This window comes from Cavia porcellus, unplaced genomic scaffold (genome assembly GCF_034190915.1).
Source record: "Cavia porcellus strain 051 isolate PalLab524CR breed Dunkin Hartley unplaced genomic scaffold, mCavPor4.1 scaffold_28, whole genome shotgun sequence".
NCBI lineage: Eukaryota > Metazoa > Chordata > Mammalia > Rodentia > Caviidae > Cavia > Cavia porcellus.
In genome coordinates this window covers 50,960,820-50,975,557 of record NW_026947511.1, presented here as the reverse complement: position 1 = coordinate 50,975,557, position 14,738 = coordinate 50,960,820, and the positions used below count along the sequence as shown (strand labels likewise).

At 59.0% G+C, this 14,738-nt stretch overlaps 4 protein-coding genes and 1 long non-coding RNA gene across 8 annotated transcripts in view; 2 read left to right on the top strand and 3 right to left on the bottom strand.

The window, feature by feature from the left end:
- The first annotated feature begins 125 nt into the window (after nucleotides 1-125).
- On the top strand, nucleotides 126-2,436 carry Rnf5 (ring finger protein 5). Its single transcript, XM_003473945.5, has 6 exons — nucleotides 126-345; nucleotides 1,232-1,250; nucleotides 1,344-1,456; nucleotides 1,549-1,603; nucleotides 1,697-1,814; nucleotides 1,903-2,436. Exons 1-6 carry the CDS (start codon nucleotides 206-208, stop codon nucleotides 1,998-2,000), a joined length of 543 nt encoding a protein of 180 aa, XP_003473993.2. The 5' UTR covers nucleotides 126-205; the 3' UTR covers nucleotides 2,001-2,436.
- Nucleotides 2,437-2,601: 165 nt separating this feature from the next.
- Ager (advanced glycosylation end-product specific receptor) lies at nucleotides 2,602-5,463 on the bottom strand. 4 transcript variants are annotated; one of them, XM_013156863.3, is made up of 11 exons: nucleotides 5,258-5,463; nucleotides 5,029-5,141; nucleotides 4,716-4,908; nucleotides 4,489-4,553; nucleotides 4,302-4,389; nucleotides 4,015-4,203; nucleotides 3,770-3,900; nucleotides 3,453-3,594; nucleotides 3,214-3,240; nucleotides 2,985-3,111; nucleotides 2,602-2,869 (listed from the first exon to the last, which is right to left on the bottom strand). In XM_013156863.3, the coding sequence occupies exons 1-11, from the start codon at nucleotides 5,310-5,312 to the stop codon at nucleotides 2,773-2,775; spliced, it is 1,227 nt and encodes a 408-aa protein (XP_013012317.1). In that variant the 5' UTR covers nucleotides 5,313-5,463; the 3' UTR covers nucleotides 2,602-2,772. The 4 variants fall into 4 exon arrangements, with proteins under 4 accessions (XP_013012317.1, XP_023422397.2, XP_013012318.1 ...); XM_023566629.2 differs by having other exon boundaries at nucleotides 4,302-4,553; XM_013156864.3 differs by lacking the exon at nucleotides 3,214-3,240.
- Nucleotides 5,464-6,515: 1,052 nt separating this feature from the next.
- On the bottom strand, nucleotides 6,516-10,695 carry Pbx2 (PBX homeobox 2). Its single transcript, XM_003473944.5, has 9 exons — nucleotides 10,186-10,695; nucleotides 9,327-9,400; nucleotides 8,930-9,177; nucleotides 8,629-8,819; nucleotides 8,404-8,539; nucleotides 8,159-8,312; nucleotides 7,690-7,778; nucleotides 7,495-7,581; nucleotides 6,516-7,362 (listed from the first exon to the last, which is right to left on the bottom strand). The coding sequence occupies exons 1-9, from the start codon at nucleotides 10,404-10,406 to the stop codon at nucleotides 7,270-7,272; spliced, it is 1,293 nt and encodes a 430-aa protein (XP_003473992.1). The 5' UTR covers nucleotides 10,407-10,695; the 3' UTR covers nucleotides 6,516-7,269.
- The window catches only part of LOC134473752 (uncharacterized), a 47,732-nt gene continuing 42,382 nt past the window's right edge, over nucleotides 9,389-14,738 (top strand). The window contains exon 1 of the long non-coding RNA XR_010044170.1: nucleotides 9,389-9,977. This is a non-coding gene — a long non-coding RNA (uncharacterized LOC134473752). The remainder of the gene's footprint in view (nucleotides 9,978-14,738) is intronic.
- Gpsm3 (G protein signaling modulator 3) lies at nucleotides 11,179-12,830 on the bottom strand. The gene is made up of 4 exons (XM_063239131.1): nucleotides 12,624-12,830; nucleotides 12,311-12,413; nucleotides 11,900-12,099; nucleotides 11,179-11,724 (listed from the first exon to the last, which is right to left on the bottom strand). The coding sequence occupies exons 1-4, from the start codon at nucleotides 12,660-12,662 to the stop codon at nucleotides 11,587-11,589; spliced, it is 480 nt and encodes a 159-aa protein (XP_063095201.1). The 5' UTR covers nucleotides 12,663-12,830; the 3' UTR covers nucleotides 11,179-11,586.

The window sequence follows — 14,738 nt, the reverse complement described above, 5'->3', positions numbered from 1 at the left end:
GCAAGATTTTTCCCGCCCTCATGCTGTTGACCAATCTTTTCTTTAGAATATTACATGATTGGTATGTATTTAGACCAATAGGCACGAGAAAACCTTGAAGCCTACCCAATGACCCCGGGCAAAAGGCGGTCTCTCGTTTGTTGGGGTGTGTGTGTGTTTGTATCTGAGAGGACTGAGGGGTACTTGGGGCGAAACCGAACCGGTCATGGCAGCAGCAGAGGAGGAGGACGGGGCCCCCGAAGGACCAAACCGCGAGCGGGGCGGGGCGGGCGCGACCTTCGAATGTAATATATGTTTGGAGACCGCTCGGGAAGCGGTGGTCAGTGTGTGTGGCCACCTGTACTGGTGAGAATCTGGGACGGGGGCGGAAAGAGGTGGGGGTCATCTCTGTACTGGGGACCCCAGGAGCGGGGCCCTGTACAGCCATGCAGGTAATGGGAGGGCACGTCCCCGTAGGGGTGGCCCGAGGAAGGGAGGATGTGTGGGCGGGTGGCTCGCATCTGTGCAGAGGCGCAGAAACGAGGGTCTCAGGAATCAGGAGGTGGTTCCTGTCGGTGTGTTACAAGGAGGAGGTGGGACGGAGAATAAAGGGACACAGCACAGCGGCACTAGTGACACTCGAACCAGCTTACTGCAGGGAAGTTAGTGTCTTAGGTGTACAAGTAGAAACGGATGAGTTTCAGAGATTAGGAGAGGCACGCATTCGGTGAGTAGAGGAGACCCAGGGAATGTCGCCTCCTACTCGCGTGAGATCGGGGAGGGGGTACTAACGAAACACTGGGTAAGAGCCCTGTGGAGGGACAAAATTGAGAGATGAAAACGGTTGTGGAAATTGGGACTTCAGTAAGTTTGAAAAAGGAGCAGTGAAAAATGTGCTAGGAAAACAGGCTTGGTTTAGAGAGATGGGAGTGAGAACAGACCTGAGGCCGAAAAAGACCTGGAAGGGGGTGAGTTGAAGGTAACTGGAATTTAAGTCGGAAGACAGAGAGGAAGGGAATGAGAATTTGTGTGCATTGGGGTAGAGGAGTGAGTGTGTTGAGGATGGATGGAGCTTTGGGGATTGTGAGATCAGAGATGCAGAAGGCCACGCTGCCTGGCATGGTAGAGATTGCAGAAAATATAAAAAGAAATAGCCAATAACACAGTACCTGGGGAGAGGGGAGATGAGGATCTGTTAAGTCTGAGATCTGTTTGACTTTGTAAAATTGTTTTTTCTTTACCTCCCATCCAGTTGGCCCTGTCTGCACCAGGTGTGTATTTGGGAGGTGAAGAGGGCCAGGGAGGTCTGAGGCCAGAGAAAACCCTTCTGTGCACTTGAAGCCATTTTCTCTTTTTCTCCCCAGTGGCTGGAGACACGGCCAGATCGGCAAGAGTGCCCAGTGTGCAAAGCTGGCATCAGCAGAGAGAAGGTTGTCCCGCTTTATGGGCGAGGGAGCCAGAAGCCCCAGGATCCCAGGTGGGAGACGGGAGGTGGTGCTGAGGTCGGGTGGGGAAGGAAGAGGAGAGAAGATTCCGTTTTAATTAATGGTCTCTGTCTTTGGTCCTAAGATTGAAAACTCCACCCCGACCCCAGGGCCAGCGACCAGCTCCAGAGAGCAGAGGGGTGAGTTCTTGCCTAGCTGTGTCCCTTCCTTGACGGTGAGGTGTGTGTGTGTGTATGTGTGTGCCTGGTATCCCTGACTCTCCATCTCCCTAGGGTTTCCAGCCGTTCGGTGATACCGGGGGCTTTCACTTCTCATTCGGTGTTGGTGCTTTCCCCTTCGGCTTTTTCACCACTGTCTTCAATGCTCATGAGCCTTTCCGCAGGGGTGCAGGTAAGAGTCCTCCCTGAGGGCCCACCGGGGAGCTCCCCTCTTGGCCGAGGAGCATCTGCTTCTGCAGCTGTCTATTTCTCCCCCACAGGCATGGACCTGGGACAGGGTCACCCAGCCTCCAGCTGGCAGGATTCCCTCTTCCTGTTTCTCGCCATCTTCTTCTTTTTCTGGCTGCTCAGTATTTGAGCTGTGTCTCCTTCCTGCCCACCTCCAGCCACAGGAGAATCAGTATTGGGGTCTCTGCTGCCCCTTCCTTCCTTCTGGACCCCCGCCCCCAGCCCCTCCTTTTTGTCAGCTCTGGCTCACCCTGATCACTGTCCCGGAGGGTGTGGAGAGGAGGAGTGACAGCTGGCACAGGATGAGAGAGCCCTGAGCTCTGAACTACTGGCTGGGAGGACACATAGAGCAGTGTCCACGTCTCCTCTCCTGACCGTTCGCTTTCCCTCAGATTTCTTGATTTCACGTTGAAAGGTGGGCAAGATTTCCTCCGACTCTCCCTCCTCCCCGTCTTATTGGTTTAATTTAATATTTCTCTCCCAGTATCTAATATGAGTTGTGATTTTAAGTGTTCACCCTCCCACTACCTCCTTTATTACAAATTCAATAAAAAAGGTGAAATGCACGGACAAAGACTTTTCCAAGTTCTTTCCAGAACGGAAGCCTAATCTCCCCAGGCTTCGGGGATGTGGGTATGGGGTGGCCTCCTCTCCTTTGCTGCCCTCAAGGGTGCAGGGGATGAGTCTGTTTCTCTCTGTGTCGCGCGCGCGCGCACATACACACACACACACAGTGTGAACAGCCTGATGTGTCAGGTGTTTACTCAGCATGGTTCATTCACAGGGGCTTGGTGTGGAAGAGAGTGGGGCAGGGATGACAGGAGGGCTGGAGGTCTGGGGTCAGTGCAGTGCAGCGGAAGGGTGATGGGGAGGGCACTGATGGTCGGGCCTGTCTGGGGCCCTCACGGCCCTCCTGGGCCGCTCTCAGCCGTCTCTGGCTCCTCTGACTGATTCAGCTCCGCGCGTTCCTCTTCCTCCTCCTGGCTCTCCGGGGCCTTCCTGAGGAGGATGGGGGGAAGTCCACATGGCTCCTGCTCTGTTCTGACCCTGGCCCCCGGCTCTCCCTTGCTGCCTGGAAGCCTGAAGTCTGAGGCGTCTGGTTTTCCTCACTCACCTCTCCTTTCCTTTACGTCTCTTCCTCTGCCACACGATGACCCCAATGAGCAGGGCAGCTATCCCCAGGGCTGCCAGGATCCCCAACACCAGGGCGAGAGTTCCCAGCCCTGAGCCTCCCACGGAGCCTGCAGGGAGACGAGGAAACAGGCCCAGCCTCACCACTCACTGTTTCTTTCTTGCTGATGTTCTGGTCACATGCCGTACGGCTGTGACTAACCCAGTCTCACCTCTGGGTTGCCCCTCCACATCTGCTTCTGGAAGAGAAATTTGGAGCAAGTCAGGTGGGAGGGGAAGGGCTGCAGTCTGGGAAAGGCAGTTTCCTTTTCTCTGGTTCAGGAGAGAGGCTGGGTTGACTCCAGTGGTTGCACTTGGCTGCGGGAGGAGTGGGGAGGCCAGAGGGGGCAGGGATTGGGCCCACTGTGTCCCTAAGCCCGTCCCAGGGCCCTGGCTAGGAGAGAGATCTCACCCGAGATGCTGATGGTGACCCCAGGACTTTCCTGGGACCCGAGGCTGGGGTGGGTGGCCACACAGCTGTAGGTCCCCTGGTCTTGAAGCCCTACTTCCCGGAGGAGCAGCACAGGGCGGGGGTCAAGGGGCAGGAGCATTCCCTGGAGGGGAGTGGAGAGGAGGGGATGTTCCGAAGTCCTTGGCCACTGGTCCTGTGCCTTTGTCTCTGTCTCTTCTGCATCAGCCCCTTGCCCATCTGCCTGCCCATTACCCCTGCTCTGCTTCCACTTGAGAGTTAGGGCTCCTTCTGCCTCCCAGCCCCTCCAGGCCACTCACATCCTTCATCCAGTGGATTTCAGGAGGAGGCTGGGCAGGGGCTTCACAGGTCAGGGTCACTGTCCCTCCTGCAGCCACTATTCCACCTTCTGGCTCCACCACCAGCTGCACATTCTCTAGGGGACCAGGCTCTGAGGATGGGGAGGGTGGGGAGGGTCCCAGCAGCTGTGGGCATGACCCTTACCTCCCTGGGGATCACGCTTCCACTTGAACTTGGGGCTTTCCCAACCCAAGCCCTCACTCACTCCACACACTGGGGTGGATGGGGGCAGAGTGTAAGGCCTTTCGCCTGGGGAGGCCTGGGCTGAAGCTGCAGGAGAAGGTAGGGTGGGCAGCCCCTTCCTGGGCTGGGGCTGGGGTCACCGTCAGCTCCGACTGGAGAGTGAAGAGCCCTGTCTCCGGGTGTCTCCTGGTCTGTTCCTTCACAGCCACTCCTGTGGTGGGAGTGGGGAGGACAAGGAAAGACACCCAGGCGGGTGTGGGGGAGATCGGGAAGGAGGCAGCCTGGCATTGGGGGTGCTTTGGGGCTCACCTTTCCCATCAGGTGTCAGGGGCTTCCCGTCCAAGTGCCAGCTGAGTGTCCCTGCTGGGTAACCTCCCTTAGACACGCATGTCCCCACCTGGGGGAGAGCCGTGATCTCGTCATCCTCTGAACACCCAAGATGCCACACACATAACCGCATTTGCAGAGCCACTTTCTGTCTGCTTTCTTCCCCTACCTTGCTGGGGACACCAGCTGTGAGCTCTGAGGCTGCATCTACAATCTCTGGCTTGCTGGGCATCTCTGAAGGAGGAAAAAAATCCCATTGTAAGGAGCACTGCTGCTCAAAGGTTCAAGCAGCCCGGACATGGTAAGGGGCCATTGGAAGTCAGGGGTCCTCACACTGGGGCCCAGGAGGTGAGGCTGGGGGAGAAGGCTTTTCCTTAGGTGACGGTGGAACCTTACGGTAGACTCGGACCCGGTAGTTGGACTTGGTCTCCTTCCCGTGCCTGTTCATTGCTCGGCACCGGAAAGTCCCCTCATCCTGGATCCCAGCCGCCGGGAGGAGGAGGGAGCCATTGGGGAGGACACGCGCCACACTATCCCAGGCAGCTCCCTGGGGAGAGAGGACCTTCCACGCTTCTGTGCGGCCTGTGTTCTGCAGACAGAAGAGACCTGGAGTGGCTCGAGGCTTCTGATTCATGGCTAATGACGCAGAGCAGCGGCACCCTGACCATCAGTTTCCCTGGAAGTCGGGGTGCCAAGGAGCCCTGCTTACCAGTTTCCATTCCAGCTGTTGGGGTGGTTTCTTGGGGGCCCCCCGGCAGTTCAGCAGCAGCGGCTCCCCAATCCGGGCTGTGATATTCTGGCTGCCTACCATGACTGCTGCCCCTGAGACAGCGCCAGGTCAGGAAAGGGGGGTGAGGGGACTTGAGGCAAGCACGGGGCCCAGGTTCTAAGGGAATTCTGGGGAGACAGGGCGGCTGCTTCCTGCAGGGAGCACTCACCCCACAGACCGAGGACCAGCACCCAGGCTCCAGCCGTGGCTGCTCCAGCTGCCATCCTGCCTCCTCCCAGGCCCCTGGCTCTGTCTGCCCTTTCCCTTGCTGTGGCCACCGCCCTAGGTGGGGCCTGTCCCCTCACCCCTGCCCCCTGCTCTGTCTTGTGTTGGCACAGGGAATGCCAGGAATTCAGGCCTCTTCCACAAGAGCCCTTCAGGTGCTAGAAGCAGTTCTTAGCCCACCCCCGGACACTGGCAGTGCCTAGGCACAGCCACTTCCTGAAGGTGCAGAGCACACCTCCTGGGGTCTCCCACACCCCTGCCCACTCCACCGGCCCAGGAGAAGGGCTGCCTGCCTGGAACCCCATCTTGACTGGGCGAGGAGGGTACAGGCAATGGGCTGCAGGCTGAGCTGTCTCTGGGAGTGGACATGGGGCCTGTGTGGGGCAGGAGACACCTGTGGGGGATTTGGGAGAGGGAAGAATTTTTTTCTAGGCGTTTCTCAAGTTTTTTGAAAAAAATTCTCAACTAAGCCCAGGGAAAAAAGAAATTTCTTTATTTAAAACTGCATTGCTTCCTTTTATTTTTCTGTGAAACTACAAGTTTACAAGTGAGGAGAGAACTGCCCCTGGCCCGTGTCTCCCGCCCCCGACCCGTCACATTCCCAGCCGGCCCCCTAGTACTGACCAGATCCTCCAGGGGAGGGGACCCCCACTCTGACAGTCTCTTAAAATCCTGAGGGTGTTTGTGGGGATCAGATGGGGTGCAGGGTGAGGCCAGGACAGTGTCCTTGCTTTCCCCTGTATCTGGCTTTTTGCAGTCTTCCTCCTCTATCCACTTCCTTGATTTAGGAGAAAAAGGAATTTAAAAATGCCTTATCTCTGGGGGAAATGAGGGAGACACATGTACAGTAAGTACCCAACCCATTTAATGTATTTGGCAAGACTCCCTCCCCATTCATTCTCCTCCAATCTGCAAATAGTAGTTAAAAAAAAAAAGATTGAAAGACATTGTCACATAGGGAAGGTGACATCTTCAGTGTCCTCAGTTACTGAGTCCAGCCCTGCCAAGGGTTGTGGGAAGAGGGGACCAGCGGCCAGCAGGGTGAGCACAGGCACAGGTGACTCAGAAGTGATTTTAGAGGGACAAGGTCACTTCCTGGTGGTTAGGCCTGAAGCCGGGTCAGCCTTGTACCAGCTCCCCCCATTCCCATTTCTCCCCAGAAACCCCTTTGGCTATCACCTCTAATATGGGAAAGCAAGAAAAAAAATCAGTATGTTTATTTAAAAACAAACAAACAAAAAAAAAAAACAACCCTCTTCCCCAAACTAAACACCAAGAACAACAACAAAAGGACAGATGGATCCCAGGGTTTCTTGTTCTTTAAAAAAGGGGGAAAAAAGTCCAATCCCAAAGCCCAGTCAACAATTCCCTAAAGTAGCAGAAACTCCCTCCGAGGTAGATATCTGAGTCAGACACTCTCGTCACCGAGCGATTCTATTGGTTTAAGATGAGCTGCGTATGAGGTAATAAAGCCGTCTGCAGGGGCAGGGGGGTGCACAGGGGGCGTGGCCCATGTCCTCTGTCCAGAGTCAAGTCCCCATTTTTGGCATCTCTGGGTTGGGCAGGGCTGTCTCCAGATTCCAGAGCGGAGGAGTGAGGTGGGGAGGGGCCCCCCTCCAAACGGAAGGGCTGCCTGTGGGGGGAGCATGTGAGCGGGCGAGGGTGTGGGGGGGACAGGGAAGAGGGCTCTGAGGGACAGGTGTGTACGTGTGTGTCAAAGAAAAAGGCTGAAAGACTGGAAAAAGGGGAAGCCAGACCCCACTCCCCCTCACCGACGCCCGCTCCATTCTCCCTGCCACATAGCACCCCAGCAATGACAGTTTAGGTGGGGAGGGGCGCCCCATTTGCCCATTTCTGTCTTGTGCTTCTCCGGTCTAGGGCTTGTCCTCTGGATGCCTGCGTCCTCTTGGAGTGGCCTTGCGAGAGCCCCCACCCCCGTGACCCTGAGGGGAGAGATCAGTTGGAGGTGTCGGAGTGAACACTTCCTGGTCCCTCTGTTGGGGATGTCACTGAGGACGGGGTCACAGCCTCCTGCCAGCCGCCATTTGCCTAGAAAGAGACAGACAGTAGGAGTTAGGCCCTTGGTGGGAAATCCCACTGAGGACCATGACGTGGAGACAACACGCTTAAGAAAAAGCCCCCTCTTGGTGACAGCGAGACAGGGTTTCAGGGTCCACTCACCCTCATTTCCCGAGGGCTGTACATCTGGCCTCCCCCGAGGTTATCCCCGTAGCTGCCCGGCCCCATGGAGTGTCGCAGTGATTCCACCTGTGGATGCGGAGGAATGGTGAGAGCAGGAGCCCTGCGGTCCGCATCCTCAGGCTGGGAAACAGGGTTTGGCACTTGGGGTGGGTGTCTACGTGACAGGGCTCTGACCTGGGAAGCAGAATAGGAGTCTCCGTTGAGCCCGGGCATCCCCAGAAACATGTCTCCGGATCCTGAGAGATTGAAAGAGCCGCCAGAGCCTTGGGGGAGGGGAGAAGGAACCAGGGAAGTTTAAGGGAGGCAGCCATGGCAAACAGGAGGTGGACACAACTCCCGGCTTCCAGAAAGCCCTCAGAACTAGTTTGTGGGGGCCAAGCTGCCGCTACCCACAAATCAACCACAAAGCATTCCAACAGTCAGCCAAGCAGGCTGTTTTGGGGCCGCCTCTTGCCACCCACTGGAGGAAGGGCAGCTGCAGCTTTGCTGGGGTAACCTCTGCCCCCTGACATCACCAACCCCGCTCAGCTTGGTCCTCCTCATCCCAAAAGTCCTCCCTCTGCTATGATCCTGCCTCGACAGGAAGTGGGAACAAAAGCAGGAAGTGCGTGAAACAGCCAGCCAGGGCGGCAGTGGGCTCCACCTGCAGAGGAAGGGGGCGTCGGGGAGCTGGTGCGGCTGTGGCCCCCCTGGGTGACGGACACCGCTGTCTTTACAGCGTAGATGTTTGCCTCCTCTTGGAACTTGCCAATATTTTTCTTATAGCGAATCCGCTTGTTGCCAAACCAGTTGGAGACCTGAGGGAGGCCGGGCAGAGGCTCAGATGGAAACCCTGGCTGGGAAAGGCTTCCTGCCCACACACCCTCCGCGAGCCCCGTGGCTCAGCACCTGAGAGACAGTGATGCCACACTTCTTGGCAAGCTCTTCCTTGGCTTCCTCGCTGGGGTACGGGTTGCTCAGGTGTGAGTAGAAGTACTCATTCAGCACCTCAGTGGCCTGCTTGCTGAAGTTGCGGCGTTTGCGTCTGCAGAGGAGAGGCAAGGGGAGGCGGGCTTCCCGGCAGGGCTGCCCTGGGCGTTCCTCCGGGCTTGCCCAGGACGGGACCAGCCGCACCTGGCATCCAGAAAGCGCGAACGCAGGATCATGACGGCCTCACAGGTGCTCTGCTTGAGCTGCATCTGGATGGCGCTGAACTTCCGGTGGATGATGCTGACCATGCGCTCCATCTCCTTGGGCGCCACAGGCCGTGTGCGGCTCTGCTCCCGCAGCAGGTTCATGACGTGGGTCGTGAACTCGTTGCACGCCTGGGGCGGGGGTGGCACCCGGTTGGGCTGTGTGCAGGAGCCTGCCGGCCCCCCGGATTCCCCCCTGGAGCCCCGCCCCCAGCTCGCCCTGCCCACCCGGGCCAGCTCACCTGCTCATACTTCTCCAGCTCCGAGTGGTAGATGTGGCGGATCTGGGCGAGCTTGCTGCGGTAGTCGGAGTGTTCGATGGAGTTGTCCGGGGACACGCCACCCCCTGAGGCTGCAGCAGCCGCAGCAGCGGCCGCGGAGCCCCCGCCCTTCTCAGGCCCGGCCACACCCTCGGCCAGAAGCATGTTGTCCAAGCGCATCAGCTGGGGGTCCACCGGCTCCTCCTCTTGGGAGCTCCGAATACTGAGGCCTGGCGGGCAGGGAAGTCACCTTAGACACCCCCGAGGCAGCCTCCCTAGGTTCCCACTTCTCTCAGTCAGGGCCCCAGTGGTCAAACTCTTAGTCCCGTTCGAGCGGGGTTCTGTCCCCATGGCCAAGGGATCAGAGGGACCCACATACCGGTTTTCTCCTTGATTTCACACAGGACACTAAAGAGAGCAGGCTTCATTCGGTGGCAGTTGAGGGCGTGTTTCCTTGGGAAGAACGGACATGGGGAAAGAAAAGTTGAGGAGCGAGACAAACAGGGCGCCTGAGCTTGCAGGGCCAGTCCGGGAGTACCGAGAGAAAGAGAAAGCTGGGGTGACTGCTGGGAAATCGGCTCCCAGAGCCCCGGCAGGTGCTCGCCGCCGCCGCAGGAGGACAGAAGGACAGAAGACGTAGACTGCAAGCTAGGGCTCTCGGGGGGCTGGGGCTGGAGAGAGGACCTGGGAAGTGGGAGGGTGAGAGTGACAGCAGAAACCAGAGTGACTAGGTAGATTCCAGGACAGACCGAGAAGCCGAGGTGCAGAGTGAGAGTTGGAGGGACAGAGAAGGCCCGGGTGCCGGGCAGGCAGGGAGTTCGTTATAGGCTATGTGGGGGTGCAGGCCAGGCAGGGGAAGGTGGCCAGCTGTCTGGAAGGCAGGGACAGCGCACAGGGGCGTCAGGAGCTCTCGGAGGCAAGCGTGGTGGGGTGGCTGGGTGCAGAGTGAGGGGAGAAGACACCATCGCCCCGGAACAGTTTTCCGGCCAGGGCCAGGGCCGCTGCTGGACAGTGTGGGGGTCAACGGGAGGTGAGGTGGCGGCAAGACCCCCTGGGGCTCTCAGCGCCGGTTTGGGCCTGGGGTGAAAGGGAGGCTCGGGAGGAATCGGTAGCTAGGGCTCCCAGGTTCAGGCGAGCAGGCCCGGAGCGGGCCCGGAGTTGGGGAGGGGGCTCCCAGAGGACTCGGCATGTGCGCGGGGTGCTAGGGTCTGTGCGGGGTCCCGGGTGGGGGCACTCACTTGGCCTGGGCCTCGTCCAGGCTCTGGTCGGTGATGGTCATTATCTGCTGCAGAATGTCCCCGATGTCTTGCTTCCCTCGGCCGCCCGGGACCCCCCCGCTACCCCCACCGGGGTCTCCGCCACCGGGAGGCTCGCCGGGGCCCCCGGGCTCTCCACCCACCAATCCCAGGCCCCCGCGGCCCCCGCCAGGAGGGGGCGGCCCCAGCAACCGCTCGTCCATTTCTGGGGGGGGGCCCTGAGGCCCCCTCCCTGCTCCGCCCCTCCCCCGCCGGGTTACTCCCCCAAACTCGCCGGGGCCGCTGCTCCCTCCGCCCCAGCCCCGCCCGTCTCCCCCCCACGCGCCTCTCCTGGGGTTCGCCCTGGCACTGAAGGGAGATTTGAGGTACCGGCTGGGTCCCCCACAGGAGACCCCGGCCCCCGGCGGCGGAGAAAATGGAGCCGGAGAGAGAGAGAGAGACAGGAGGCCCAAGCGGGGGTGTGTGTGAGCGAGAGGGAGGAGGGAGGAGGGGGAGGGGAACGGGAGGCGCGGGGGAGGGGAGCGGGGAGGAAGGGGCGGGGCGCGGGGCGGCACCGGGGGCGGGGCGCGCGTAGCCGGCTGGCCGCGTGGAGGAGGGGTTGGGACGGCGACAGGGACGCGAAGGGGACTGGGTCGGGGCGCGCCGGAGACTGGACCGGGGCGCGCGGGGGAGCCGCCCGGCCCAGAGGAGGGGCGAGGCCGGCGGCCTGCGCCCGGGCCCTCAGTTCAGGTCCCGGCTGTCGGGCCGCCTGGGTTCGCGGGGCCCAGTTCGTGTTTCCCGTTCTAATGAGTCCCCTCCCTGTTCTACTTAATTAAAGCCGGGCGAGGGGGACCGGGGAGGTAATTAGGGAGATCTCCAGCCGCTGCTTAATGAGCCGGTAATTAACCAGCCGGGGAGGGGAGCTGGCCTCCGGCCAGGCTGGGGAGCGAGGCGCCCCGACCTCACCTTCCTCCCCCCCACACCACCAGGCCGCAGTCCGGAGGGAAGCACGTTTATTCACGTGGCCCGAGCGAGCGAGCAGGCGAGCGGGGCTCCGGCCGGGCACGGCGCGGAGTGCCGCGCGGGCAGGGTCCCCGCCGAGCGTTGGCTGGCTTCCTGCTGGCAGAGGCTCTGTCCCGAGGTCCTCAGTCAGTCATCCTCTGCTCCGGTTATCCGCACGCGGCTCGGGGCCAGCTCCGCGGCCTTCCTGCCTGGTCACTACCGGGGTGCGCGGGCTGCCTTCTCCACCTCCGGGACCAGGGGATGTGCTGGGGGCCGCGAGGGCTGCGAGTGCTCCTGCGTCTGCAGTCTCTGTTTCTCCTGCCGCGCAGGCCGGAAGGCGTCTGGTGGGCTCCCAGCTCTGCGCCCCCAGGGGGGCGGAGGGGCTGGCTGGGGGCCTTGGTCTCAGCAGGTGTGTGTGGGGGGCCGGGATCTTTGCTCTTCCATTCGTCCCCCACCCTGAACTCTCAGCAGCAACTCCAGGAGCTCCTGTCCCCCCGGGGGTAGGGGCGGCTCTGACCGCTGGGCTTCCATCCGCTGGCACTGGGGGAGTGAAGGGAGAGAGACTGGTGAGGTCTAGGAGAGAGAGGCCAGGGTGGCTCGAGGCAGACTGGATACTCTGAGACGGGGTGGAGGTAGGGGCAGGGGTGGAATGGGGTAGGTGCCCAGGCCCCCAGAGGTTGGTAGACCTGGGGCTTTGTGCCCGGGCGCGTCTCACCTGGTGACTGAGGATGGTGCTGTAGAGCTGCTCTCTTTCCTCGAGGGGCCGGGGCGGGGCTGCAACTGGGCTGGGGGTGTTCTGGGGAGCCTGGAAGGTGGCCCTCTGCTCCTCCAGGCGACGGGACTGGGCCTCCGCCACCAGGTCCAGGAGGAGCTCAGTCTGCAGGGACAGTAGGGAGGCCGAGCGGGGCCCCAGGGCTGCAGAGAGGAGTGAGGAGGGCTCAGAGACTGGAGAAGTTGGCACATACAGGGGTGGCTGTGGGGTGGGGGTTTGAGGGGTCAGGGACTTTGGGCTAGAGCTGAGGGGTGTGGTGGGGAGTGGGGAGCAGGTGGGGAGAGAAACAGGCCTTGGTGATAGGGTAAGGGTGTGGGCACCTAGGTCGGGGGTTCCCTGAGTGCGTGGAGGTACCTGCACGTCGGGTCCCTGGTGGAGGAGGGGACGGAGGAGCGGATCGCCAAGGCCGAGTGGTGGAGTTCAGAGGGGGCCAGCCCTGCTCACTCTGAGGGTGTCCCTGATACCAAGAGAAGTCCATTCCAGTCACGCAGGGATGGAGTGGGCAGAGGGCTAGGCCGGTGCCCCATTTCCTTGGTTTTTGTTAGTGCCTCAGTGTGCTGGGGTCTGGCCAAGTGCCCTGTGTTTACTACCACTAGGTCTGTGCCTCCCTCAACCCCCCGACGTTCCTTCTTGAACCCTCACCCTCCCTGCCCCGAGTCCTGCTCACCTGCTCACCGGCCTCTTCCTGGGGTCTCTCCGTCTCCATCCCCTGGTGGGGAGAGGCCGGTGGGGGAGGGGTGACCGGGATCTGGGAGGAGGGCCGCAGCCCTGGGTTCTTGAGGGGAGTGGGGGCTGGAAGGGGTGGGGGTGAGCTGGGGGCTGAATGTCTGGGTACTGAGCAGGAAACTGGGTTCCTGGTCAGCCCCCCCAAGAGCCCCGCCCATGTCTGTCAACTTCCTCCATTCTCTTTCCCACCCAGACAGTTTGTTTGACCTTTGTTGTCCCAGGAGAGCACAGAGACTGGGAGGGACTCCAATTGCAGGAGTGGAAGGGGCTCCTGGTGGACAGGAACTATGGCTGTCCCATCCCCAGCCTCTCAGAACCCCCCACCCGTCTCTGCTCCCTCCACCCCTGCCTCCCCTTCAGTGCTTTCTGTCAACACAGGAACTAGCCTTGCACAGGAAGTGGTTTCACTCTTTAGGATCCCCCTCCCCCAAACCGGGTCCCTTCCTTCCCTCAGACAGACCCTGGCGCAGGATTTGGCTTCCCTCTGACTTACTGAGCCTGGGAGGGGCATGGATCCAGTGGGAAACAGAACTCAGGACTGTCAAACACACATAGCCAGAGCACTGAAGCCAGCACACAGCAGGTACTCACAAGCTATGCGCAGTCCTCTGGGGGTTTATGATACAGGGGAGATATTGTCACTGTCAATCTGCTAGATGTCCAGTATGCCCTGCTCATGTTCTCTGAAATGGAAGAATGAATTCTAAGGAACAGTGGAAATTAAGAGTAGGAAAAAATGAGCTGGGGGTGATGGCACACACTCCTGAGGCAGGAGGATCCTTGCAAATGTGAGACCAGCCTGGGCTACAAAATGAGCTCAAGGCCAGCCTGAACTGCATAGTGAGACCCTGCCTCAAAAAACACTAAAACGAAAAAGTCAGAAAAACGTATTGAGACAGTCAAGAGATAGGACATAGGTGACCTGAACGTGGGTTGCCAATGAGCCCACTTCTCAAAGGAAGTATAGAGAAAATTCCCAAGGGGAATGCACTATGGGTCAAAACTATGATCAACCAGTGAGATTATAAGTGTAGCTGATTAGGTAGTATTGCTGTATGGGGAAGCAAGCCCCTGAGTAAGTATACATGGAAAAAACAAAGACCTCTTTAGGAGGCAATGGGTTGGAGGTCTTGATCACATACTTGGGTGACTGATGTCTGCCTGGACTTTATGGGACCAGGTGATACTAATTGTAGTATAATCTTTATTGTTTATCCCTCGAGACAGCTAGTCATGGCCTTGGACACATGTGCTCTCCCTTTTTGTATTGACTCTTTTGAGGGCCCAGCCCTGTCTGTCTGTAATGTTTTTACCTAACTGAGCTTTCTGATATTTACAGGCTGTTGGGGGATAGGTGAGTCCCAGATGTGAGAGAATGGGACTGGGACGGGATGTATCCACTCAACTCACAGCTTAGTGCAGACAAGGGATGGGGAAGACTTCCCATTGGCCACGAGTGAGGGATGTGGAAATGGAAAAGGCACGAGGGCCGTCTCCATGGTATGGCCTTTCACTGATGCTAGTCAGCCTGGCTGGTATACAGGGAACAGGATAGGCATTTCGATCTCTATGGGTACTTGCCATGTTAGGGAGTTGACAGCTGAATGGCTTGGAGCATGAAATGTGGCCAAGAGAAAATCTTGGTGCCTGAGGCTTTGAAAGAGTAAAATGGGGTATTAATAGTACCTACCTCATGGAGTAGATTTGAGCATAAACTATCAGAAAGCATTGGCTCATCGTGAATGCTCCATAATGATAGTTATTGGCTTTCAGAATGCCTCGTGCCTCCATACCTCGGGCCTTTTGGTACCTCTTCTCAGCATCTCCCTATTGACTGGAGGCCTCAGGAATCTCCTCAGGTGGGGGATACATCCTGTGCGTGGCATAGCATGTGTATTGCTTCTTTTTGAACCACTAGAGATTGTTTTTGAGATGCTACCCTAAGTGGGCATGGGACCACCAAATCTGCTTATTCTGGTTCTTTTAACTACCAGCAGACAACTCAAATGCTGGCTTGAGGATATTACCAAACCTGTGCAGTCACCATCATGCACAG

What these genes read in the sequence shown, in the direction of transcription:
- Ager (XM_023566629.2), bottom strand. Translation starts at nt 5,312, where the DNA reads ATGGCAGCTGGAGCAGCCACGGCTGGAGCCTGGGTGCTGGTCCTCGGT. An exon ending in AACAGCTGGAATGGAAACTG is followed by an intron (nt 4,909 to 5,028) that starts GTAAGCAGGGCT and finishes TTCTGTCTGCAG; the next exon opens with AACACAGGCCGCACAGAAGC. An exon ending in CCTGACACCTGATGGGAAAG is followed by an intron (nt 4,204 to 4,301) that starts GTGAGCCCCAAA and finishes CTCCCACCACAG; the next exon opens with GAGTGGCTGTGAAGGAACAG.
- Pbx2 (XM_003473944.5), bottom strand. Translation starts at nt 10,406, where the DNA reads ATGGACGAGCGGTTGCTGGGGCCGCCCCCTCCTGGCGGGGGCCGCGGG. An exon ending in CTGGACGAGGCCCAGGCCAA is followed by an intron (nt 9,401 to 10,185) that starts GTGAGTGCCCCC and finishes GTTCTTCCCAAG; the next exon opens with GAAACACGCCCTCAACTGCC. An exon ending in ACTCCTATTCTGCTTCCCAG is followed by an intron (nt 7,582 to 7,689) that starts GTCAGAGCCCTG and finishes CCGCATCCACAG; the next exon opens with GTGGAATCACTGCGACACTC.
- Rnf5 (XM_003473945.5), top strand. Translation starts at nt 206, where the DNA reads ATGGCAGCAGCAGAGGAGGAGGACGGGGCCCCCGAAGGACCAAACCGC. An exon ending in CAGCTCCAGAGAGCAGAGGG is followed by an intron (nt 1,604 to 1,696) that starts GTGAGTTCTTGC and finishes CCATCTCCCTAG; the next exon opens with GGTTTCCAGCCGTTCGGTGA. An exon ending in GCCTTTCCGCAGGGGTGCAG is followed by an intron (nt 1,815 to 1,902) that starts GTAAGAGTCCTC and finishes TCTCCCCCACAG; the next exon opens with GCATGGACCTGGGACAGGGT.
- Gpsm3 (XM_063239131.1), bottom strand. Translation starts at nt 12,662, where the DNA reads ATGGAGACGGAGAGACCCCAGGAAGAGGCCGGTGAGCAG. An exon ending in AGGAAGAGGCCGGTGAGCAG is followed by an intron (nt 12,414 to 12,623) that starts GTGAGCAGGACT and finishes TCTTGGTATCAG; the next exon opens with GGACACCCTCAGAGTGAGCA. An exon ending in GCACCATCCTCAGTCACCAG is followed by an intron (nt 11,725 to 11,899) that starts GTGAGACGCGCC and finishes TCACTCCCCCAG; the next exon opens with TGCCAGCGGATGGAAGCCCA.